Source organism: Giraffa tippelskirchi, chromosome 5 (assembly GCF_054371585.1).
Source record: "Giraffa tippelskirchi isolate mGirTip1 chromosome 5, T2T-mGirTip1v1.2.pri, whole genome shotgun sequence".
NCBI lineage: Eukaryota > Metazoa > Chordata > Mammalia > Artiodactyla > Giraffidae > Giraffa > Giraffa tippelskirchi.
In genome coordinates this window covers 184,121,065-184,148,542 of record NC_137279.1, presented here as the reverse complement: position 1 = coordinate 184,148,542, position 27,478 = coordinate 184,121,065, and the positions used below count along the sequence as shown (strand labels likewise).

At 41.3% G+C, this 27,478-nt stretch overlaps 1 protein-coding gene and 1 long non-coding RNA gene across 19 annotated transcripts in view; both read right to left on the bottom strand.

The window, feature by feature from the left end:
• KIAA0319L (KIAA0319 like) overlaps positions 1-27,478 on the bottom strand; it is a 118,752-nt gene that overhangs the window by 54,695 nt on the left and 36,579 nt on the right. For 10 of the 18 annotated variants that reach the window (XR_014053325.1, XM_081488968.1, XM_081488966.1 and 7 more), the window contains 3 exons: positions 25,988-26,499; positions 3,803-4,046; positions 1,270-1,371 (listed from right to left, as the gene is read on the bottom strand). Coding sequence is in view for 17 of the 18 variants with exons in the window: in XM_081488968.1 (XP_081345094.1) it covers positions 1,270-1,371; positions 3,803-4,046; positions 25,988-26,499 (858 nt within the window). In the remaining variant the exon portion in view is untranslated. The remainder of the gene's footprint in view (positions 1-1,269; positions 1,372-3,802; positions 4,047-25,987; positions 26,500-27,478) is intronic. The other 8 variants (XM_081488976.1, XM_081488974.1, XM_081488962.1 and 5 more) reach the window with 1 other exon arrangement.
• LOC145505866 (uncharacterized) lies at positions 19,223-21,219 on the bottom strand. Its single transcript, XR_014053327.1, has 2 exons — positions 21,180-21,219; positions 19,223-21,048 (listed from the first exon to the last, which is right to left on the bottom strand). It is a non-coding gene; the product is annotated as an uncharacterized LOC145505866 (long non-coding RNA).

Below are 27,478 nucleotides of genomic sequence, written 5' to 3'. Positions count from 1 at the left end.
TACTAAGAAAGAAATGGAAACTTAGAGAAGTTAAATAATCGGCTTAAAATCATCCAGCTAATGACTTAAAGAGATGGGAATACCAGACCATCTTACCTATCTCCTGAGAAACCTGTATGCAGGTCAAGAACCAACAGTTAGAACCTTATATGGAACAACTGACTGATTCAAAATTGAGAAGAGTATGACAAGACTGTTTATTGTCACCCTGTTTATTTAACTTACATGCAGAGCACATCATGAGAAATGCCAGGCTGGATGAGTTACAAGCTGGAATCAAGATTGCCGAGAGAAATATCAACCTCAGATACGCAGATGATACCACTCGAATGGCAGAAAGCGAAGAAGGAACAAAAGAGCCTTTTGATGCGCATGAAAGGGGAGAGTGAAAACGCCAATTTAAAACTCAATATTAAAAAAATTAAGATCACGGCATTCTGTCCCATCACTTCACGGCAAATAGAAAGTGAAAAGATGGAAGCAGTAACAGATTTTCTCTTCTTGGCCTCTAAAATCACTGCAAATGGTGACTGCAGCCATGAAATTAGAAGACAATTGCTTCTTGGCAGGAAAGCTATGACAAACCTAGACAGTGTATTAAAAAGCAAAGACATCACTCTGCCAACAAAGGTCCGTATAGTCAGGGCTATGGTCTTTCCAGTAGTTATGTACAGGTCTGAGAGTTGGACCATAAAGAAGGCAGAAAGCCGAAGAATTGATGCTTTTGACCTGTGGTGCTGGAGAAGACTCTTTGAGAGTCCCTTGGACAGCAAGGAGATCAAACCAGTCAATCATAAAGGAAACCAACCCTTAATACTCATTGGAAGGACTGATGCTGAAGCTCTAATACTTAGGCCACCTGATGCAAACAGCCAACTCCTTAGAAAGAACCTGATGCTGGGAAAGATTGAAGGCAGAAGAGGGCAACAGAGGATGAAATGGTTGTATGGCATCACCGATTCAATGGACATGAACTGGGGCAAACTTCAGGAGATGGTGAGGGACAGGGAGGCCTGGCATGCAGTCCATGGGGCCACAGAGAGTCAGATGCAACTTGGAGACTGAACAACAATAACTGACTGAGCTATGATTTGAATCCAGCCTTGATATCAAAGCCTATGATCTCAAACATTATACTGCCTCTCATATCATATAAATATTTGTACATGTGCAAGCTATATCCCAATCTCATAGGACTTTTAGAACAAATAAATGTACGTAGATATCATTATAAATGAAAATACTATACAAATTAAGTGGACGTTTTACCTGCATCTGGTTCTGGAAGAACAAATGCATTTAACTGAACTTCATTCTTAGGTAATGTAATCTGAACACTGTTTCCAGCAGACACCACCAGTTCCTTTATAACTGGAAAGGAAGTCAGTACACAAGAGATAAGAAATTAGGTCCAGACTATCTTATTTCTCTCCTTTCTTTTGTAGTCAAATTTCTTCTATAAACAATTTTCAGCTACTGTCTTCATTATTTACCAACTCTCTAATCCCTTGAAATGTGATTCTGCCCCACTTTTCCACTGAAAAGGATCTTCAGAGGTCATCAACAAAGTGCTTTTAGCAAATCTAATAGCTGTTTCTCAACTCTTAACCTTCACCTCTGTAGCATCTAATACTGCTGACTGCCTCCATCTTAAAAAAACTCTTGGTTGCTATGATACCGTATTATTCCACTTTTCTTCCTTTCTCTCTTGAGTTTTTCTCCATTGTATTTTAACTATGGCCTTTCCCTAAGCCCTCCTTCTATAGTAGTTTTCACAGAATTCAATAAACAGAGTTTAGCTCTGTTTTATCATCTTTATGTTGATAAAATACATAAAGTTCTCAAAGAAATGCTGACCACAGGACCAGCCTTAATTTTCTTTCCATTTCAACCAATATAACCATAGACTTAGATAATTTCAAGAATCTTAATTGGTCTTTCCTCTGCTAGCTCTCTCCGTTCTAATACATTCTGTCTTCCTAAAACATCTATTGCCAAAATTTTTCTAAAATACTCACCCACCATTTTACTCTTCTACTTAAGACCCCCACTCATACTTCATGCTTCAGTCCAAACTCCTAACCTGGCATAAGAGATCCATCATCATTGGATTACATTGTTTCATCCTTCCTACCCCTGATTCTGCCTCTAGCTATATTCATTTTCCCTCTTGGGCTCCACAGAAACCATGGTCTACGCTAGGGGACTTTGCTAAAACTATTTCCCTCAACTGGGGTGTATTCTTACTTTATTATAAGTACAGTATTTTGTTTCTGGCTTAAAAGCCAGTCTTCTCTCCAAAAAAAAATCTTTCCAGACCATTTCAGTTCAAACTAATCTACTTCCTGAACTACTTCTGCATTTGGAACATCCACATCAGCTAATAATTAGATACTACCTTTCTGCTATTCACCAGCTACTTCATACATGTCAAAGTTTCTCAACTATGACGTTTTGGACCAATTATTTGTGTGTGTGTTGAGGTTGACGGGGTATCCTGCACCCTGTAAGATGTTTAGTAGTATACCTAGTTACTACCAACTAACTAGATGTCAGTAGCACCCCTCCTCCACAGTTGTAACATTCAAAAATGTTTACAGGCTTCTGAGAACCACTAATTATATAAATCTTATTTCTCTAACAATAATTGTTCATTTGGATGAGACCCAAGAACTAAGAGAGCTTAAAGCAAACAATTGGCTGGTTCATCCATATTCCAAGACTGGGAAGTGAAAAGGGTTTCCTATACAAATATGAAATTTGAGATTTATCTGTCTGCCTGGGAATACTGCACTCAGGGAGAAATGAAACCATCCATTATGGAAACTTCAGCATTTAGACACCCCAGGATTTAGACATTCCAGGATGTGGAATAAGAACTGCTGAAGCAATTTTCAAAAGAGGAAAAAAGAAAAGAAAGAAACCACCATACTGAGAGAAAGTATAATGGACAAAAACACAGCACAGCCCAAATCTTTCACAACTGTACCAAAAATCACAACCAGCCTGCCTGAATACAAAAATTATTTTAATGCCACAGGACTGAAACCCTAGATTTCACATTATATTACCACCAAAGGAAACCTAAGGAAATTAAAAACTGGCAAAAAAATTCATTTTCATTGGCTTTGCTTCACTTTGTTGACTTTTTCAGGAGATAAAGATCAACTTAGTTTCCTTGATTAACCATTTCCTCCTAATATCTTAGAATGGAATTTATGAAGCAGACCTGCTGCTAAAGGAATGTTCCGTATAAATCTCCTTTCTACGAGCTGCTTTAAAAATAAAGATACAGAATTTTCTGGCGGTCCACTGGTTGGGACTTAGCACTTTCACTGCTGAGGCCCAGGTATGATCCCTGGTTGGGGAACTAAGATCCCAGAAGCCACGTGGTATGGCCTAAATAAGTTTTTTTTTTTTAAATAAAGATGCTATCAAAATCAGAGCACAAATGTTCTGACCTATAATCAGCCATTCAGAAGGCAAATAGTTGTACAGATCAACTGTCTTCCCAGTGGTCTCTGCCTGGTTCCCTGATCATTATTTAACTGAGTCTAGGCAGTGGAATTCTACTCTAGAAAGAGCCTCATGAATTCCCATAGGTTTGGAGCTTACTGAAAAAAGGATTGAGAGACCATGTACTATAATTACAGGGATACTAACTGACAGGATTATTTCTTTAATCTACAGTATTTATTAATAAAAGTCATGCCTCTGTCCTTTCTTCCCACTAAAAGGGAACACTTGCATCAAAATCTCTATTTCCCCATCCTATCTCCAAGGAGAGAAGCAAAGGGCTCACCTGGGTGTGGTGTGGAGGTGCTCTGGAAAGAGGCCTGGGGGGTAGGGGTGGCATAATTGTGGGAAGGAGCCACTGGCAGAGGGTGAGCAATCTGGACTTTCTCAGGGCTTTTTACTTGCTGAATGCTAGGAGTAGCACCGGGATCCTCTGATGTCTCACGTTGAACTGATACATCTGACCAACCAGGAATCTTCACACTCAGGTCTGTGGTTAAGGGATTAAAAACTGTGTCTGTGCTGTGGACCTAGAGAAATGCAAAAATTCATTTGAATAGGCAACAGTTATACAGTCAGTTTTTAAGATAATGTCTCAAGAAATAACTGCAAGTTAAATGTTTTTCTGAAAAATTCAAAACTGCCAAAAATACTAAAGAAATTAATCTTACCACCCAAATTGGTATTAAAAAATGTTGATATAAATCTTCCCAGTATTTTGCTGTCTATGCAAAAAGTTTTGCTTAAAACAAAGCAGTAATAATCGCTCCATGTGTAGTTTTACCTCCTTTTCTCACTTAACATTTATATTCAATCTTTCAACAAATATATATTAAGCACTTATTATAAAGCAGACCTGTGGATCCAAAACATAAATAAAATATAATCACTGTGCTCAACAAGTACACACTCTACTGGGGAAGAAAGGACTAGAAACACAACCCAAAATGGTAACTATACCTTTAAGAGCTGTGACTGAACCAAAGAAACACCATCAGAGTACTTCTCTTTCTTGGAGAGGAAGCACGTAAAGGATAGTTTAATAAATAAATGAAGACTTTCTGGAGGCAGAGAGTCCTGAGATGAGGGGTTTTTTTTTGTTTGTTTGTTTGTTTTGGTTTTTTTTTGTTTGTTTGTTTGTTTGTTTTTTGTTTTTTTTTAATAAATTTATTTATTTTAGTTGGGGGCTAATTACTTTACAATATTGTAATAGTTTTTGCCATACATTGACATGAATCAAGGGTAAACTAGACAAGAGGCTGAAGGGAGAGATGCGTATAGTCAAAAGAAATGAGATTAACATGGCTAATGTTGGGAAACAAGGGTCATAAGCAAAGTGAGAGGCAGGGTGTTATAACAGAAGGTAAGCTGGAAAGACAGTCAAGGGCCACACTAAAGGCGACTGTGGGTGTGTTTAATCACTCAGTCACTGCAACCCCACGGACCACAGCCCCCCAGACTCCTCTGTCCATGGGGATTCTCCAGGCAAGACTAGAGTGGATTGCCATGCCTTCCTCCAGGGGATCTTCCGAAACTAGGGATCAAACCCAAATATTATGAAACTAACATAATGTTGTATGTCAACCAAATTTTTTTTAAAAAGCTGGTTCATGCCCTTTGCAGTAAACTCCTGCCTCCATCTCTAGGCTCAGACAACCACAGATTTGTTTCTGTCACGATTAACTAGTTTGGGGTTTTTTGGAATTTCATATAAAAGGAATCACACACAAACTATTTTTGTTTCTGGCTGCTTTCCCTCAACATAACATTTTTAAGATTCATATCATATCATATTCACTCTTTTTTATTACCGAGTAACAAGATCATGGCATCTGGTCCCATCACTTCATGGCAAATAGATGGGGAAACAGTGGAAACAGTGTCAGACTTTATTTTTTTGGGTGCCAAAATCACTGTCGATGGTGATTGCAGCCATGAAATTAAAAGACGCTTACTCCTTGGAAGGAAGGTTATGACCAACCTAGACAGCATATTAAAAAGCAGAGACATTACTTTGTCAACAAAGGTCCGTCTAGTCAAGGCTATTGTTTTTCCAGTGGTCATGTATGGATGTGAGCGTTGGACTATAAAGAAAGCTGAGTGCCGAAGAATTGATGCTTTTGAACTGTGGTGTTGGAGAACACTCTTGAGAGTCCCTTGGACTGCAAGGAGATCCAACCAGTCCATCCTAGAGGAGATTAGTCCTGGGTGTTCACTGGAAGGACTGATGTTGAAGCTGAAACTCCAATATTTTGGCCACCTGATGTAAAGAGATGACTCATTTGAAAAGACCCTGATGTTGGGAAAGATTGAGGGCAGGAGGAGAAGGGGATGACAGAGGATGAGATGGTTGGATGACATCATCAACTCAACGGACATGAGTTTGGGTAAACTCTGGGAGTTGGTGATGGACAGGGAGGCCTGGTGTGCTGCGGTTCATGGGGTCGCAAAGAGTCAGACATGACTGAGTGACTGAACTGAACATACCACTATGGGCCTCCCAGGTGGCACAGTGGTAAAGAATTCACCTGTTAATGCAGGAGATGCAAGAGACAAGGGTTCAATCCCTGGGTAGGGAAGATCCCTTGGAATAGGAAATGGCAACCATTCCAGCACTCCTGCCTGGAAAATTTCATGGACAGAGGAGCCTGGTGGGCTACAGTCTATAGGGTCGCAACGAGTCAGACTCGACTGAGCGCATGCGTGCGTGCACATGCACACACACACCTGCACACACACACACACAGAGTCAACCATTATAGAGATAATACCAAAATGTGTTACCCATTCATCTACTGATAGAGATTTAAGTTGCTTTCAGTTCTCAGCTCTTATAAATAAAGCTGCTATAAATGTTAGAATACAAATGTTTCTGTAAACACATTTTAATTTACCTTGAGTAAATACTTAGAAATATTTATTGCTAATTACATATATGCTTAATTATAAGAATCAGTTAAGTGTGTCAGTCAGTCAGTCATGTCCGACTTTTGCAACCCATGGACTGTAGCCCGCCAGCTTCCTGTTGGGAGAGACTGACTGAGGGGGAAACTGGGTCTTGTTCTGATGGGCGGGGCCATGCTCAGTAAATCTTTGATTTCTGTTGATGGGTGGAGCTGTGTTCCCTCCCTGTTACTTCAGTTCAGTTCACTTCAGTGGCTCAGTCGTGTCCTACTCTGTGACCTCATGAATCGCAGCATGTCAGGCCTCCCTGTCCATCACCAACTCCCGGAGTTTCCCCAACCCATGTCCATCGAGTAGGTGATGCCATCCAACCATCTCATCCTCTGTCATCCCCTTCTCCTCCTGCCCCCAATCCTTCCCAGCATCAGGGTCTTTTCCAATGAGTCAACTCTTCGCATGAGGTGGCCAAAGTATTGGAGTTTCAGCTTCAACATCAGACCTTCCAATGAACACCCAGGACTGATCTTTAGGATGGACTGGTTGGATCTTCCTGCAGTCCAAGGGACTCTCAAGAGTCTTCTCCAACACCACAGTTCAAAAGCATCAATTCTTCGGCGCTCAGCTTTCTTCACAGTCCAACTCTCACATCCATACATGACTACCGGAAAAACCATAGCCTTGACTAGACGGACCTTTGTTGGCCAAGTAATGTCTCTGCTTTTAAATATGCTATCTAGGTTGGTCATAACCTTCCTTCCAAGGAGTAAGCGTCTTTTAATTTCATGGCTGCAATCACCATCAGCAGTGATTTTGGAGCCCCAAAAAATAAAGTCTGACACTGTTTCCACTGTTTCCCCATCTATTTCCCATGAAGTGACGGGACCAGATACCATGATCTTAGTTTTCTGAACGTTGAGCTTTAAGCCAACTTTTTCACTCTCCTCTTTCACTTTCATCAAGAGGCTCTTTAGTTCTTCTTCACTTTCTGCCATAGGGGTGGTGTCATCTGCGTATCTGAGGTTATTGGTATGTCTGCCAGCAATCTTGATTCCAGCTTGTGTTTCTTCCAGCCCAGCGTTTCTCATGATGCACTCTGCATATAAGTTAAATAAGCAGGGTGACAATATACAGCCTTGACGTACTCCTTTTCCTATTTGGAACCAGTCTGTTGTTCCATGTCCAGTTCTAACTGTTGCTTCCTGACCTGCATACAGGTTTCTCAAGAGACAGGTCAGATGGTCTGGTATTCCCATCTCTTTCAGAATTTTCAACAGTTTATTGTGATCCACACAGTCAAAGGCTTTGGCATAGTCAATAAAGCAGAAATAGATGTTCTTCTGGAACTCTCTTGCTTTTTCGATGATCCATCGGATGTTGGCCATTTGATCTCTGGTTCCTCTGCCTTTTCTAAAACCAGCTTGAACATTTGGAAGTTCCCTGTTACTTACCTGGGGCCAAACTATGGTGGAAGCTTCCCATCAGGAAGCTTCCATAAGCCTCTTATCCTTCTCCATCAGAGGGCAGACAAACTGAAAACCACAATCACAGGAAACTAACCAATCTGATCACATGGGCCACAGCCCATCTAACTCAGTGAAAGTATGAGCTGTGCCGTGTAGGGCCACCCAAGACGGATGGGTCATGGTGGAAAGTTCTGATAAAAGGAGGTCCACTGGAGAAGGGAATGGCAAACCACTTCAGTATTCTTGCCTTGAGAACCCCATGAATAGAATGAAAAGGCAAAAAGATAGGACACTGAAAGATGAACTCCCCAGGTTGGTAGGTGCCCAATATGCTACTGGAGATCAGTGGAGAGATAACTCTAGAAAGAATGAAGAGACGGAGCTGAAGCAAAAACAACACTCAGTTGTGGACGGGACTGGTGATAGAAGCAAGGTGCAATGCTGTAAGAGCAATACTGCATAGGAATCTGGAATGTTAATGAATCAAGGCAAATTGGAAGTGGTCAAACAGGAGATGGCAAGAGTGAACATTGACATTTTAGGAATCAGCGAACTAAAATCGACTTGAATGGGTGAATTTAACTCAGATGACCATTATATCTACTACTGTGGGCAAGAATCCCTTAGAAGAAATGGAGTAGCCATCACAGTCAACAAAAGAGTCCAAAACGCAGTATTTGGATGCAATCTCAAAAATGACAGCATGATCTCTGTTCATTTCCAAGGCAAACCATTCAGTGTTACAGTAGTCCAAATCTGTGCCCCGACCAGTAATGCTGAAGAAGCTGAATGGTTCTATGCAGACCTACAAGACCTTCTAGAACTAACACCCCAAAAAGATGTCCTTTTCATTATAGGGGACTGGAATGCAAAAGTAGGAAGTCAAGAAATACCTGGAGTAACAGGCAAATTTTGCCTTGGAGTACAGAATGAAGGAGGGCAAGAGCTACAAACATCCTCTTCCAACAACACAAGAGAAGACTCTACACAGGGACATCACCAGATGGTCAATACCGAAATCAGATTGATTATATCCTTTGCAGCCAAAGATGGAGAAGCTCTATACAGTCAGCAAAAACAAGACTGGGAGCTGACTGTGGCTCAGATCATGAACTCCTTATTGCCAAATTCAGACTTAAATTGAAGAAAGTAGGGAAAACCACTAGACCAATCAGGTATGAACTAAATCAAATCCCTTATGATTATACAGTGGAAGTGACAAATAGATTCAAGGGATTAGATCTGATAGACAGAGTGCCTGATGAACTACAGATGGAGGTTCATAACACTGTACAGGAGGCAGGGATCAAGACCATCCCCGAAGAAAAGAAATGCAAAAAGGCAAAATCACTGTCTGAGGAGGCCTTACAAATAGCTGTGAATTGAAGAGAAATGAAAGGCAAAGAAGAAAAGGAAAGATACACCCATTTGAATGCAGAGTTGCAAAGAATAGCAGGGAGAGTTAAGAAATCCTTTCTCAGCAATCAATGCAAAGAAATAGAGGAAAACAATAGAAGGGTTAAGACTAGAGATGTCTTCAAGAAAATTAGAGATATCAAAGGAACATTTCATGCAAAGATGGGCCCAATAAAAGACAGAAATGGTATGGACCTAACAGGGGCAGAAGATATTAAGAAGAGGTGGCAATACACAGAAGAACTATACAAAAAAAAAAGAGGAAAGAATACTAACAGAGATAAAGAGGATAAATGTTACCATGATAAAGGGGTCAGTTCATCAAGAAGACCCAATAATCCTAAACATTTATTTATCTATAACAGAACTTCAAAGTATAAGAAGCTAATCTAACACTAGGAGAAACAAATATATCTACAAAATAGAGTGTGATATTTCATTATCTCTCTAAATAATTGATAGAAAATAAGGATATAGAACCACACTAACCAATTTGATCTGACATTTATATAACACTTGCCCAACAATAATGGTAGTATACATGTTCATTTCAAGTGCACTTGGAACATTTACCAAGATAGACTGTATTCTCAGCATTGAAACAGGTCTTAATAAATTTAAAATGATTTAAGTCTCAGCGTTCACTGGCTACAACAGCACTAAATTACAAGCAACAGTACAACAATATCTAGAAAATCCCCCAAACATTGAGAACTACATAACACACTTCTAGATAATCCAAAAGTCAAAGGAATAAGCAAAATGGAAATTTAAAAGTATTCTGAACTGAATGAAACTGTAAATACAAAATACCAAAATCTGTAGGATGTGGCTAAAACTGTACTTAGAGGGAAATTTATAGCACAAAAATGCCCATATTAAAAAGAAGCAAGTCTCAAATAAACGACTTCAGATTACACCTTAAAAAAACTAGAAAAAAAGAGCAAATGAAATCCAAATTAAACAGCCATGAAATAATAAAAAATGAGAACAAAATGAAATGAAATAATAAAAATTAGAACAAAAATCAGTAAGAGACAAGAGAAAGCAATAGAGAAAAAGAAATGAAACCAAGGATTGTCTTCAAGAAAATCTAGCGAGACTGATCAAAAGGAGGGAGAGAAACCATTTCCTAGCCTTTTCCAGACCTAAATTTAAAATCTAAAACTATAAAACTTTTGGAAAAAAACTTAGGAGAAACCTTTCTGAGACAGAAGATCAAAAGCATGATCCACTGAAAAAATGGCTAGACTCCTCAGTCCACGGATACTTCAATTTAAATTTTTTTAAAAAAACACTGCTTACAGAATGAAAAGGAAGCCAGAGACTGAGAAAATATTTGTAAAACACATATCTGATAAATCACTTATATGCAAAACATATATATGTGTGTGTGTGTGTGTATGTGTATATACACACACACACATATACATATGAAAACAATCCAATTTTTTAAATGGGGGAAAACATGAACACTTTACCAAAAACATATGGATAGCAAATAAGCACATGAAAAGATATTCAACATCATTAGTAATTAGGGAAATGCAAACAAAACCATAATGAGATACTATTACACATCTATTACCATATCTAAAATGAAGAAGACTCATACCAAGTGATGGTGAGAATGCAGAGGAATGAGAACTTTCATACATTACTAATGGGAATGTAAAATGGTACAATTATTTGGGAAACAATTCGGTAATTTCTTAAAATAGTAAATACAGAACCTATGATATGACCCAGCTATTCCACTCCCAGGTATTTGCCCAAGAAAAATTTAAATGTATGTTCATACAAAGACCACACAAATGTTCCTAGCAGCTTTATCTATAGCCAAAATCTGGAAAAACCCAACTGTCCATCAACAAGTGGATAAACAAATTATGACATGTCCATACAATGGGTCTCTATACAGTAATAGAAAGAAACCAACTACTGACACACACAACAAGGATGAACATCAAGACATTATGCCAAGTGAAAAAGTGAGACACAAAAGACTACATGTTGCATGCCTCCACCATGTGAAAAGTCCAGAAAAGGCAAATCGACAGAAACAGTGGATACCTAGGGCTGGGAGACGGGGTAGGGATGGCACAAGGGAACTTCTGGGCAAATGAGTACAGGGAAGTTTGGGGGGCTATGGAAACATTAGCTGGCTGTGGTTATGACATACAGCTCTATGTTGCTGTGGTTAGTTGTGAAGTTATGTCCGACTCTTTGGGACCTCATGACTGTAGCCTCCAGGTTCCTCTGTCCGTGGGATTTCCCAGACAAGAATACTGGACTGAGTCGCCATCTCCTTCTCCAGGGGATCTTCAAAACCCAGGAATCGAACCTGTGTCTCTTGCATTAGCAGGCAGACTCTTTACCACCGAGCCATGGAGGAAGCCATACCACTCTCTACATTTACTGAAATCACTGAATTGTACACCTAAAAGGAATGAGTTTTATGGTATGTAAATTATATCTCAATAAAATTGTAAATTATAGCTCAATGAAAGAACAGAACATAATGTATGATTCTATTTAAAAACTCTAGAAAATCTATAATAACCTAAAGCAGATCAGTGGTTGCCTACTAATAAGGGAGGGAATGGAAAAGAAAGACAGGAGGAGGGGCTTCCCTGGTGGCTCAGTGGTGAAGAATTCGCCTGCCAAGGCAGGAGACACGGGTTCAATCCCTGGTCTGGGACGATCCCACATGCTGTGCAGCAATGAAGCCTGTGTGCGACAACTATTGCGCCTAGAGCCCAAAAGCTGCAGCTGTTGAAGCCGGAGTGCCCGAGAGCCTGTGCTCCGCCATAGAGAAGCCCACACACCACAACTAGAAAGAGTACCCCCCACACACTGCTTGCCTCAACTACAGAAAAGCCCGTGCAGCATCAAAAACTCGGTACAGCCAATAACTAAATAAACAATTGTTAAAAAAAAAAAAAAAAGAAAGGAGGAAACTCTGAGGGTAACAGATATGTTCATGATCTTTTTTTGTAGTGATGACTTTATGGGTACATCCATATGTTACAAATAATCAAATTATACACTTTAACATGTACAGTTTAGGGAATTTCCTAGTGGTCCAGTGGTTAGGACTCCATGCTTCCACTGCAGGGGGGCATAGGTTCGATCCCTGGTCAGGGAACTAAGACCCCACAAGTTGTGCAGCACAGCCAATAAATAAATAAACTATTAAAATAATGTACAGTTTATGATGTGTCAATTATATGACAATAAAGCTGTTTCTAAAATGCATGGTGTCGTGCTCGCTTTAGCAACACGGTGTCCACAGAAGACCAAAGACTATTCAGTGTGGCTGGAGTGGAAAATAGAAGGCAGTACCAGAAGAGTCATCCAGCCAGCCATAAATGTATTACTAATGGATGCACAACATCACTTTCCCCTCACCAGACTGCTTCCACTTTTTAATTAAATAAATACTATCTCACCGTTGAGTGTGAAGCTCTTTCTTTATCTAGGAATTACTGCTTTAGAATGGATTCCCAGAAGTAGAAGCACAGGAATATTTCTAAGTAAGGCAGGCAGATTTTTATTTTTAAAGAAGCAACTTATTATTATTATTAGTTTATTTTTAAAGAAACAGAAAAAGGAGATATGGAACAAATTATTTTACTTCAGAAACTATGAAGTAATACTAAAAGATTTTTAGGGATGATATAGGGTCAGGGAGACTTGGGTAGAATTTCCTTGGGACAATTTTTTCTGGCACTCGACAGAAATCATAAAAACTAATCCAACTGCATAAATCACGCCCCAGATGCCAACACCTGTTTCTTCAAGGAAGCTTTGTTCAGAATGATGAAAGGTTTCTATTCATGCTCTTTTTCTCCATCCCTTCCCTTCTCTCCCCCTTCTCCTTCTTCCCCCCTCTTCCTTCTTCCCTACCTCTACTCTGGGCCTACCATCTACACACAGGGCAAGCCAGACCCACTGATTAATGTCATAATTCAAAATGACAAAAAATATCCTCCATCATAAGCAAAACAGAACTGTTTTGAGTAGGAGCCTGCAGGGTATACACAGCATGTGGATATTTATCCAGGTAGTATCACCACAGTCCAGGTAGGAGCCCTCCTTCGTAAGACACATGCTACACTACTGTCTACTAAATATTAACGAGTGATTCACAAAAATTCAACCTTCAACACATGTTTAGTTGAGACACAACTATATTAAAACAAAAACTACCATTGTCACTAACAAAAATCCTACCAGAGGAAAGATAGCAAAGCCAGTGGGGCTGAATGACACATTCCAACCCAATTCTCAGCAAAAGCTAAGGTTAGAACATGGCAGGGTTTATCTTTGTAATAGTCAGTTACAAAGTTATGTCTCTCAAAATCTCCTTGAGAAACTAAGACCATCCATGAAAGGAGAAATGGGGAAGGATGACAGGAGTGTTAACTAAGATATGGCTGGTTTTGAGACTGTTTTCCCCATGGCTCAAGTTCTGCCAATTAGCAAAAGGCTGATAATGGATCCACAACAAAACTGTCTTCTTGCTTCATAAGTGAACTTACAAAGTAGTCAACCAACACATTTTCAAATTTATTTCACACAGTAAAAAGCAGATAATCACATCAACAAAAGACAAAAACCACATGATCATCTCAAAAGATGCAGAAAAAGCATTTGATAAAATTCAACATCCATTCATGATAAAAGAAACTCTTACCAAAGTGGATATAAAGAAAATATATCTTAACATAATAAAAGCCACTTATGACAAACCCACGCCAACCCAATACTTAACAGTAAAAAGCTGAAAGCCTTCCCAATAAATTCTGGAACAAGACAATAACTTCTATTCTAATAGTATTGGAGGTTCTAGCCACAGCAATCAGACAAGAAAAAGAAAGAAAACGTATCCAAATTAGTAGGGAAGAAGTAAAATTATCACTGTATGCAGAGGATATGATACTCTCTCTATACATTGAGAAAACCATAAAGACTCTATACAAAAACTGTTAGAACTGATGAATGAATTCAGCAAGGTAGCAGGATATAAGATATATAGAACATGTAGAAATCTGTTGCATTTGCTTATACTAATAATGAAATATCAGAAAGTATAAAAAATTCCATTTAAAAATCACATCATGTTAAGACCGGGTACTATAAAACTCTTAAAGGAAAGCATAGGCAGAACACTGTAACATAAATTGCAGCAAGATCTTTTTGGATCCACCTCCTAGAGTAATAAAAATACTACTAATTAAACTTAAAAGCTTTTGCACAGCAAAGGGAACCATAAACAAAACGAAAAGACAACCCACAGAATGGGAGAAAATACTTGCAAATGAAGCCACTGACAAGAGATTAATCTCCAAAATACATGAACAGTTTATATAGCTAAATATCGAAAAAACAAACAACCCAGTCAAAAAACGGACAGAAGACCTAAACAGACGTTTTTCTAAAGAAGATACAGATGGCCAACAGGCACATGAATAGATGCTCCACATAGTCAATTGTTAGAGAAATGCAAATCAAAACTACAATAAGGTACCACTTCACAACAGTCAAAATAGACATCATCAAAAAGTCTAAAATAATAAATCCTGGGAGGGTATGGAGAAAAGGAAACCTTCCGACATTGTTGGTGAGAATGTAAACTGGTGCAGCAACCATGGAAAACAGATTCCTCAAAACACTAAAAAGAGAGTTACCATATGATCCAGGATCATGCATCTAGAAATACATACATCTATATATACACCATCTATCTAGAGAAGACAAAAGCTCTAACTGGAAAGATACACGCACCCCAACTGCTCACAGCAGCACTGTTCACAGCAGCCAAGACATGGAAGCAACAGATGAATGGATAACGATGTGGTGTGCAAATATGTATATATACACAGACACACACACACAATGGAATACTGCATGCATACGTGTGCGCTCAGTGATGTCCAACTCTTTGCGATCCCATGGATTGTAGTCCACCAGGCTCCTCTGTCCCTGCGATTAACCTGGCAAGAATACTGAAGTGGGTTGCCATTTCCTACTCCAGGGGATCTTCCTAATCCAGAGATCAAATCCCTGTGTCTCTTGCAGCTCCTGCATTGGCAGGCAGATTCTTTTACCACTGAGCCACCCGGGAAGCAATGGAATATTACTCAGCCATAAAAAAGAATGAAACAATGCCATATGCAGCAACATGGATGAAACCTAGAGATTATTATAGTATGTAAAGTAAGTCAGACACAGAAAAACAAATATTATATCATTCACATGTGGAATCAAAAAAAAAAAAGTAAAAATGAACTTATTTACAAAACAGAAACAGACTCACAGACACAGAAAACAAATTTATGGTTACCAAAGGGGAAAGTGGCAAGGGGTAGGGGAGGATAAATTGGGAGTATGGGGTTAACAGAAGCACACTACCATGTGTAAAAGAGATAAACAACAAGGATTCATTGTATAACACAGGGAACTATCTTTAATATCTTATAATAAACTATAACGGAAAAGAATTTTTTAAAGTATGTATCTATACATATGCATAACTAATTCACTTTGCTGTACACCTGAAGCTAACACAATAAATCAACCATACTTCAATTAAAAAAACAACATATAATCAGATAAAAGAACCAGAAGTTAGATTAGAGGAGAAAGGGTACAGTTATAGTGGAAGCAAGAATAAGGAAAAGGTATTATGGTTCAGGCACTAATATCTTTAAAAAGGAGAAACACAACAACAGGGATTTTTAAAGCATAACTTTATGTATTTATCTTTGGCTGTGTGGGTCTTTGCTGCTGTGGGAGCTTTTCTCTAGTTGCAGCGAATGGGAGCTTCTCCTGTTGTGCAGCAGAGGGTTTAGGATGCACAGGCTTCAGTAGTTGCAGCACGTGCGCTCAGCAGTTGCTGCTCCCGGACTCTAGAGCACAGGTTCAATAGTTGTGGTGCGTGGGCTTAGCTGCTCCTCAACATGTGGGATCTTCCTGGACCAGGGATGGAATTGTGTCTCCTGCACTGGCAGGCAGATTCTTTACCACTGAGCCACCAGGGAGGCCCTAGGAGGGATTCTTGGATACTCACAACAAAGAAACAGGCTGCCCAGTATTTCTCTCAATGCAACAAGCCACTCATGTAAGATTAAAAAGGTGGAGCATGGTGGGTGTTGAGGATGTGCTTAGTGAACATATACACACAGACAACATGGGAAGGGCCTAGGTCACTAAGATGTGAGAAACCCACAACCCTGGTCCAGGCCAGTGGAAGGGAACCTGGGCTAATAAAAGTTTTGGTGTCTGCTGCTCAGATAACTGAGAATGAGGATCTGGAGAAAGCTAGGTCCTAAGAGATTCCAAATGTGTCAGGAAATTATAACCAGCAGAATAAAAGAACCCTTGACAAAAATTTCACAAGTTTAAAGGATCAAAGGAAAGATTTAAAAACAAAAACTAAGAGAAAGCAACCAAGTGGAAAACCCTGAAAAACAAACCAAACCAAAACAAAAGTACAGATGAAGGGAAACTAAACTGCTTGGGTTTCTGTCCCTGGTTATACAAGGCTCTTTGCTGTTGCTGCTCACACCCCACGCCTCTATCTTCTGGTAAGAGGTAAGTTCCGACTTTCTGTAGAGACAGCACAAGTATTCTTTGGTGATAAAAGACAGCACAGAAGTGTCCAAGGGCTTGGCTCATTTATCCTTCTCAGTCATGTGTTCTATAGAAAGCCACTTGCTTGTAGGGGTTGAAAAGGTGTAATATTGACTACAAATGGGGAGATGGTGCTGGTGGAGAAAGGAGCACCTCAGATTTTCTGAAGTCAAAGCTTACATGTGGGGACACCTAATTGGGCCTTTATTTCCGGGGCTTAAAGAGAACACTCTCCTTTCAGAAAGCAGGATTGGCAGCAATTAATTGCCAGTGACTGAACTCCTTGTACTGCAAATGTTCCTCTACCCAATCAACAAGCTTTCATGCTCCTCCCACCAACAATTCAGAGGTTCATGACATAGAAATGATAAAGTACTTAAACCAACAGTACAAGCTTCTCCTTCTCTAGGCTGAGAAAGGGGAATAAATTCATGGCATTCCCTTCCACTTCTGGAATTGCTAAGGTTCACAATACCTACTCTTGGATGCAATATATATATATTTTCAAAAGAGTGAAAAAACGCTACTGACAACCCCTGCTAAGTCACTTTAGTTGTGTCCGACTCTGTGCGACCCCATAAACGGCAGCCCACCAGGCTCCTTCGTCCCTGGGATTCTCCAGGCAAGAACACTGGAGTGGGTTGCTATTTCCTTCTCCAGTGCATGAAAGTGAAAAGTGAAAGCGAAGTCGCTCAGTCGTGTCTGACTCTTCGCGACCCCATGGGCTGTAGCCTACCAGGCTCCTCCGTCCATGGGGTTTCCCAGGCAAGAGTACCGGAGTGGGGTGCCATTGCCTTCTCCGACTGACAACCCCAGGCCTTTGCAATTCTGTATGCATTTCAGGCAAAGACACGAGTAATTTACCATATAATTTCTTCCTCCTTTGGATGCAGATTTGCTTGACCTACGCTAATGAAAACAGTACAAACTAAAAACTCATGCTGCTAGTCAGTCTTCCCTAATTAGAAGGTCTGCAGTGCATACATTTCTCTTACTCCCTCTAGTACGTTAAACAGAAGTTTGAATCCCAAGTCCTCCTCTGAAAGAAAGGACCAGCAATTAACTATCCTGAACGCACAAGGTGATCTGAGCACCCCACCAGAGCCATCCATGGCCTTCGGGATGAGGATGAAGCTCTTAAGCATGTGTAAGGTCAAATTTCACTTGTCTGACCGGAAGACTTCACTTTCCCCGTTTCCCAGCAATCCTCAGAGTCCCCACCGTGTGACGCCGAACTGCGTGATGTCTCTGTGTGACACTGCACAGGGCCCACTCCCACTCCCAGGCTTCCAAAGTTCAAGCTCAATACTCTTCCCTCCATGTCCACCCACTCTCCAGGTTAGACCCTAAAGCCTGAGATCCTGTCCCTGCTTGCATGCACGCTAAGTTGCTTCAGTCGTGTCCAACTCTTCGCCACCCTATGGACCACAGCTGCCCAGGCTCCTCTGTCCGTGGCATTCTCCAGGCAAGAATACCGGAGTGGGTTGCCGTGTCCTCCTCCAGGCGATCTTCCCAACCCAGGGGCTGAACCTGCGTCTCTTATGTCTACCTGCATTGGAAGGTGGCTAGCAGCAAGTTATTGCCACTGTCTATGACTGGTGAACAACAAGAAAAAGAACTCTCCAGCCAACACAACTTCAGGATCCGCCCCCAACCATATACCTGAATTCTGTAAGGCCTAAGTTTGAGTTTTCACCATCTTCCAGTAGACTGTCAGACCTAAATCTACCACAGGTCTAATTTTACTTGTCTAATTTTATGGATCACAGTTATCCTGTAGTGTGTTGACTGTGTTCATCTCTGCCAATGCTGTGTTCAGTGACTTCATGTTGTAGTTTGAAATTGGTCATGGTGGTAGTATTTACACCACATAAATTAGCAAAGTCTACAACTCAGGACTTGACTTTGTTTTATAGGGGAAGACCCAGTTGTTAAATACTAACCACACCACAACTGTTCCCAACCTCTTTTTCTTTTCCAAAAATTTCATTGAATTGTCTGGGATTTCTATTCCCTATGATCAGAAAGTCACCAGTATGCTCAGTACCTTCATATTTTGTTCCCTATACCTCTTGCAGGACAGGCTACATATAAATTTTCAGGATCTGGTACAAAATGAAAATGTAGCTTACTTGTTCAAAAATTAAGAATTTCAAGATAATGAGAGCAAAACACTAAATCAAGAACAAAGCCTTTCTAAGTGCGAGGACTGCACAGGCTGCAAGCTCATAAAGTGATCCGTGACCTCCTAATCTTTTTATTTTAATATTTATTTTTAATATATATTTTTATTTTTCTCTAGTTGCAGTGAGTGGGGGTTATTCTTCCTTGCAGGGCACAGGCTTCTCATTGCAGTGGTTTCTCTTGTTGTGGAGCACTGGCTCAGTAGTTATGGCGCACAGGCTTAGAGGCTCTGCAGCAAGTGGGATCTTCCCAGACCAGGGATAGAACTGGTGTCCCCTGAATTGCAAGACAGATTCCTGTCCACTGGACCACCAAGGAAGCCCCCTCTGACCTGTTCTTAAGGGTAAGTTTGCACGCCTCTAAGGATGCAGTTTCCCATGTATCTCTGCAATACAATGGCTACTTATTCTCCCATACTTCGGGATTAAAGGTGGGATGCTATTTTATTTGCTCCCCTTCTCAACACCCTTTGCAAATCATTACTCTTTCATCTTCTCTATAAAAGCCTCTTCTCCTCTGCTATCTTGCTGCACTACACTTCAACTCTCATCACAGCTGTCATCCCTCAACTTACTCATTACTCCTCCTACCTTACTGATGGTTTTGACATCTGGCTCTCAAAATTCCTCTTCACTGCAAGTCCTTGCCTCAAGAGTCAGAGTAAGAGGACAGGCTCTGGAGAGAATGAAACTGCCTGTGTTCAAGTTCTGGTACTACCGTATAGTAGCTATGCTGCCTTGGCCATGTTCCTTAACCTTTCTTTTCCTGAGTTTCCTCATTTATAAAATAAAAAACGGTAACAGTAAGTCATAGGATTTGTTGTATAGATAAAACGGTTAATTCGTGTAAAAGGCTCAGAATAGTACCTGACACACAGTAAGTACTCAGTAAACATTAACTGTTGCTGTTATCATTATCATCATCCTTAGTAAAGGTCTCAAGGTCTACATGGATAACTCATTCAACATGTTCTTTGAGCTCCTTATCACCAATAAATTTCTCCTCTGCTCTATCCCAGCAACTCTCTTCCATAGCTTCACCCTAGACCTTGTAATCACCGTAACTTCTTAACCTCCGAAATCTGAAATTCAAATATCCCCCATTCTGAGGACTACCTCCTGTCCTTCCAGCACATGTACTTGTCCCCCGTATCTTTTCCCATCACCAAAATCTCTGAATGCCAGACTCCTGTACTGAATCTCAGTCAACCCCTCCCAACTTTGCCTCTCTTCCTTTCTTCTTATATCTCTTTTATCCACTCTCTTGACAACAACCTCCATTTCCATGCCGTAATTTCCTTCCATACACAACTGGCAAAGTTCTAATCTTGGATGAATCAAACCATCAACCTTTCCTTGATAGGGTTGCTGAGAGCTCCTGAGGAGAATCATACAACTATAATTGTAAATTCATGTTCTCCATCTTCAAGGCTACCCAGCAATCTTTCTATTTCCTTACCTTGTTTACCATCTCCTATCCTGATCAATGGTCATTTCAGACCTTTACCATTGTTTTCAGATCTCTCATTCTCCTGCCTACTACCCACCCATCCCCACTCCACTTACCTCTGCTTCTACTTTCAATAAATGATCTATTCCACTTCAGGAAAAAACAAGAATGAGATTAGAACTACCACAATTTCCTTCTATCGAACCAACAGTCCACCTTAGTCACATCTATATCCATTCAATCCTTCCTTCCTATCACAATGAAGGAGATGTCTCTCCTCCTGCTTAAGACTTATCTAGTGTTCTGTGCTCTGTATTCTAACCCCCCTGCCCTGTGAGGCTGTACTGTGCTCAGTTGCTCAGTCGTGTCCGACTCTTTGCGACCCCATGGACTGTAGCCTGCCAGGCTCCTCTGTCCATGGGATTCTCCAGGCAAGAATACTGGAGTGGGTTGCCATGCCCTCCTCCAGGAGATCTTCCTGACCCAGGGATCAAACCCACGTCTCTTAGATCTGCATTGGCAGGCGGGTTCTTTACCACTAGCGCCACCTGGGAAGCCCTGTAAGGCAGTGGTTCTCAAAGGTGGTTCCCAGACTAGCAGCACTGGCACATGAGGAACTCGTTGTGCTTACTCGCTCAGTTGTGTCCGACTCTTTGTGACCCCATGGACTGTAGTCCGCCAGGCTCCTCTGTCCATGGGGACTCTCTAGGCAAGAATACTGGAGTGGGTTGCCATGCCCTCCTCCAGGGGATCTTCCCAACCCAGGGATCGAACCAAGGTCTCCCATATTGCAGGTGGATTCTTTACCATCTGAGCCACCAGGGAAGCTGTAAAAATGCAAATTCTCAGGCCCCACTTTAAACAAAGTGAATCAGAAACTTTGGAGGTAGGACCCAGCAATCTGTTTTTAACAAGGCCTCCAAGTGATTCTGTTAAAGTTTGAGATCCTCAGCCCTGAGGGAGAATTGTCTTTAACCTCTTTCCCATATCTTCAACTTCCTTTAGTACAGTGGTTCCCTTGCCCAAAGAGCCTTCTCCCTTGACTGCTCCATGGACCTTCTCGAACTTCTCCATTCTATTCATCACACAGTAACGTATCTGATCATTTCATTCCCTGTTAAGATAAAGACTAATATTTTAAGAAGGCCAGAAGGCTCTTCCAATCCCAAAGAAGGGCAATGCCAAAGAATGATCAAACTACCATACAACTGCGTTCATGTCACACGCTAGTAAGGTTATGCTCAAAATCCTTCAAGTGAGACTTCAGCAGTATGTGAACCCAGAACTTCCAGCTGTACAAACTGGATTTAGAAAGGGCAGAGGAACCAGAGTTCAAATTGCCAACGTTCGTTGGCTCATAGAGAAAGCAAGGAAATTCTAGGAAAACATCTACTTCTGCTTCATTGACTACGCTAAAGACTTTGACTGTGTGGATCACAACAAACTGGAAAATTCTTCAAGAGATGGGAATATCAGACCACCTTACCTGTCTCCTGAAAAACGAGTATGCAGGTCAAGAAGCAACTGTTAGAACTGGCCATAGAACAAAGAACTGGTACAAAATTGGTAAAGGAGTACATCAAGGCTGTATATTGTCACCCTGCTTATTTAACTTATATGCAGAGTACATCATGAGAAACGCTGGGCTGGATGAATCACGAGCTAGAATCAAGATTGCTGGGAGAAATACCAACAACCTCAGATACCCAGATGATGCTACTCCTCTAATGGCAGGAAGTGAAGAAGAACTAAAGAGCCTCTTGATGAGGGTGACTTAAAACTCAACATTCAAAAAACTAAGATCATGACATCCAGTCCCATCACTTCATGTCAAACAGAAGGGGAAAAGTGGAAACAGTGACAGATTTTATTTTCTTGCTTCCCTTGTGGTTCAGTTGGTAAAGAATGAACCAACTGGGTTTGATCTCTGGGTTGGAAAGATCCCCCGAGAAGGGAAAGGCTACCCACTTCAGTATTCTGGCCTGGAGAAGTCCATGGACTGTACAGTCCACAGGGTCACAAAGAGTCAGACACAACTGAGCGACTTTCACTTTCACTTTATTTTCTTGGGCTCCAAAAATCACTACTGACAATGACTGCAGCCATGAAATTAAAAGACATTTACTCCTTGGAGGGGAAGCTATGACAAACCTAGACAGCATATTAAAAAGCAGAGACATCACTTTGCCAACAAAGTTCCATACAGTCAAAGCTATGGTTTTCACAGCAGTCATGTACAGATGTGATAGCTGGACCATAAAGAAGGCTGAGCGCCAAAGAATTGATGCTTTTGAATTGTAGTGGTAGAGAAGACTCTTGAGAGTCTCTTGGACAGCAAGAAGATCAACCAGTCGATCCTAAAGGAAATCAACCCTGAATATTCACTGGAAGAACTGATTGTGAAGCTCCAATACTTAGACCACCTGATGCAAAGAGCCAACTCATTGAAAAGGCTTTGATGCTCGGTAAGATTGAAGGCAAAAGGAGAAGGGGTAGCAGAGGATGAGATAGTTAGACAGCATCACTGATTCAATGGACATGAATTTGAGCAAACTCTGGGAGATGTATAGGACAGGGAAGCCTGGTATGCTGCAGTCCATGGGGTCGCAAGAGCTGGACATGACTTAGCAACTCAACAACAAGGCTCTGAACACCTTTGAAGCCTCTTCTTTCTCTAAAGCCTCTTCTTTCTCTTGCTCTGTTTGCCAACAAGACCAGTCTCTCAACTTTTTGATCTTGCTATGTTCTAAGGCATCTAACACACTTTGAAACTGTTATTCTTTCTGCCTAAATTACTCTGCCCAGAGAAGGCAATGGCACCCCACTCCAGTACTCTTGCCTGGGAAACCCCATGGACGGAGGAGCCTGGTAGGCTGCAGCCCATGGGGTCGTGAAGAGTCAGACACGACTGAGCAACTTCACTTTCACTTATCACTTTCATGCACTGGAGGAGGAAATGGCAACCCACTCCAGTATTCTTGCCTGGAGAATCCCAGGGACGGAGGAGCCTGGTGGGCTGCCGTCTATGGGGTCGCACAGAGTCGGACACGACTGACGCGACTTAGCAGCAGCAGCAGCAAATTACTCTGCTGGTTTTTTTTCCTCACTCCTACATCTACTTCAATCTCAGCTTCGACTTTCCTTACTTAGGGAGGCCTAATGTTACCCCTTAATCTTAATTAGGTCCCTGTTAGATGTTCTTACAGTACTCTACTTACCCTCTTATAATGTACATTGAGCTTATAAGTATTTAATTATCATAAATGTCATGCCTATTTTCCTTGCCAGAGTGTAAGCTCTATTAGGGCAGGAATCATGATCTTATTTGATATAATATTTGTACTGCCTTGCTTTTAGTACACCACCTTACAGACAGTAAATGTGCAGTAAATATGTGCTGACTAAACCTCTGCACACACTGGACCTCTTTCCAGAATTTTTTTTTTTTAACATTTAAACCCCAATTGAAATTCTACACATCCATTAAGAAATAAGTTAAACATCTCTGTAAACTCTTCCCTGCACATACACATCACGTGCCTGCTCAAGAGGATCACTTCTTCTTCTGTGTTCCTATTGTGTAGTATCAGGTTAGCCAAAAGTTCACTCGGGTTTTTCCATAAGATGTTACAGAAAAACCCAAACAAACTCTTTGGTCAACCCAATACATAAATCTACTAATGCAATAATTATACACTACTGGGGGACTTCCCGAGTGGTCCAGTGGTTAGGAATCCACCAGCCAATGCCAGGGACACAGGTTCGATCCCTGGTTTGGGACGATCCCACCTGCCACAGGGCAACGAGGCCTGTGGGCCACAGCTACTCAGCCAACATGCCCTAGAACCCATGCTTCCGCAACAAGAGAAGCCACTGCAATGAAAAGCCTAAAAACCACAAAAATAGAGTAGCCCCCACTCACTGCAACTAGAGAAAGTCCATGCGCAGCAATGAAGACCCAGCACAGTCAAAAAAAAATAAAAATAAAATAAAATTTTAAAAGCTGGTTCTTTAAAAAAAAAAAATTAAACACTATTGTAAACACCAACTTCATGTCTGAGTTTCCACTACACTATAAACTCCTGAGAGCACAGATCATGTCTTGTTTACCTCTAGTGATTAGGAAAGTACCTGACATTGATAATAAGTGAAAGTCGCTCAGTCGTGTCTGACTTTTTGTGATCCCATGGACTATACAGTCCATGGCATTGTCCAGGCCAGAATATTGGAGAGGGTAGCCTTTCCCTTCTCCAGGGGATCTTCCCAACCCAGGGATTGAACCCAGGTCTCCTGCACTGCAGGCAGATTCTTTACCAGCTGAGCTACCAGGGAAGCCCAAGAATACTGGAGTGGGTAGGGTAGCCTATTCCTTCTCCAGCAGATCTTCTAGACCCAGGAATTGAACCAGGGTCTCCTGCATTGCAGGCAGGTTCTTTACCAACTGAGCTATGAGGGAAGCCTGACATTGATAATAAAAGTCCATAAATGTTTATGAGCAAATTGAACCTAATACTGTAGCTCTAAAATTGCACTGAAACGCTCAGCTATTCATTAGCTGCATGATCAAATTGTTTAACCTATTTGGACCTCAGTTTCCTCACTAGGAAAACGGGGTTAATAACACATACTTGGAAATATTGCTAAGAAAATTAAACAAAATGACATAACACAATGATTAGCACACACAGTGTCTGGCATGTAGTAGCCTCCCCACTCTGGCTTTAACTTGATAGAAACAACTAGGACAAAACAAAGACAAAAATTAGTCACAGAATGAGCACAGGGTGAGTCATTCCTCTTAATCATTTGCCCAGTAAGATCAACAATGAAGAAACATAATAAGCAGAATAAACTCTACTGGTAGTATCCCCCTTGGCATACAAAGCTTGGTAAGAATTCACCCGAGGCCTCTTGGCTAATAGCCACATCCGGCTCCCCAGACCAGCAGGTCCAGGTCTTATGCAGCACCAGGATGGTTACTTTAGAATGGAATAGAAACTACCTCATAAGGAAAGTGTTTACCAGCAGGAGATGGGGGAGGAGGAGGAGAACTTGACTGCAACCGCATCAATCAAGTGTTTTGCAGTCTGGCAGAGAGCACTGCAGAATCGCTGGTGGAGACTAACACCCACACAAACGCACTTACCTGTGGCCAAGAACCAGCTTAGACAAGATAATGAGCAGCTTTCTGCTTTAACCAAAACAATGGTTGGACCTGCATGGAGGGCACATCTCTAAGATCAAATTACCCTTGAACATCTGAGCAGCACCTACTAAGATGACACGAAGCAGCTGTGTACATACACTCCTCAGCCTATGAGCGCTGCCCACAAGCACAGCTTCAAAGCTCATGTGTGCCAAATGCAAAAGCAGATTAAACTAGTTCTCTCGTTGCTCCTTATCCATGATATGCTCACCACTGCAGAGCCAGTGCTGTTGAGATCTCCTAATTCATTCGTTTCAGACGGCTGTGTCACTGCAGCTACTTCTTCACTGGGATTCTCTCTCTTTCGAAGCTTCCTGATTACGCTCCACTGGTCACTGGATAAAGTAGGTCTGAGTGGAGTTCTGGGTGGGCTCTGCCTCCTCCAAGATGCCCTGCTCCAATCTAGCCCCAAAATATGTGGTATATCATCTTCAGGTAGAAAGTCCAAATCATCTTCAATCTGGAATTTTTTGAAAAACACCAGCATTGAGTTGGAAGAGTCTGTCCTAAAAGCCTGGCAGCTCTGGGGCCTGCTGCAGTCTGCCTGGATGCACATCCCCTCTAACCACCAGAAGGCATGACAGGCAGAGTCCTGGCAGCAGGCAGCCCAACATGACTGGAGAGAGGGGGTTCCTTCTAGAAGTCGGAGGTGATTTTCTCCCTTGGATCTCAGGCCAACACCAAACTGTGTCTTCACCCGCTGGCACCTGCTCTCCTTGGCATCTAAAAACAAAGAATGGAAACATTTTAAAATGAAATAAAAACAGAGACTCCAGCTCTGTAGAGTCCTGAATACCAACATTGGAGGCTATTTTGAAGACTGGTTTTTAAGAGGGTGGGAAAGCTGTCTGGTAAGTGGAAAAGAAGACACAAAAGAGAGTGGTTTTTTGGCTCAGGATATTTTAGCTGGTAGAAGCACTGCTCCACACTCATTGCTGGCTCCTCCCCTCAATAAGCCCCTTGCGTGTAGACCTTTTACACAGAATTCCACTTCATGAAACAGAAAAAAACAACAGAGCTCTTCCGGTGGAAGTGTGCTGAAGGGTGGGGGCAGGGTCCCACCACTTGACCTCCCACTCACCCCCAAGGCATTTCTCTGGGACAGTATGAAGATTATGGGTCCAGAAGAGCAAGGAGCTGAAGAAGATGGAGTACTCCTCCTCCACTGAACTGGTAGAAACACCATCTGAGTTCTCTTGACCTCTTGCAGGCTGCAGGTTCATCCATTTTCTAATCAGCAGTTGGGTCATAGTCAGGTGGCTTTGCATATCACAGCATTAATCAGAGCAGTAGTCAAGTTTACCAAAAATTTTATTCTGCTAGATGAACTTCCTAATGAGAAGCTATGTCATAATAGGAAACAAAGGAATAGAAGTACAACAGTGACCTACTGTGGTTAACCTAGATAACATGGTCCAAAATTCTGGCTAATGTTGCTTATGGATAAACTTTTGAGCCACTGAATTTTTTTAGGCACGGTATTGGTTTTCCTGAAATATCACCTCATTTCTGTTTTCTTAGATAAAGTTAAAGCATGTTCTAAACTAAAGTTTTTATACAGAGTTCATTTTAAGATCTTAGTTATACAGGTGTCCATAACCAACTATGGTCAGGGTAATGTGTGTATTAGTCACTCAGTCGTATTCGACTCTTTGCAATCCCATGGACTGTAGCCCACCAGGCTGCTTTGTCCATGGAATTT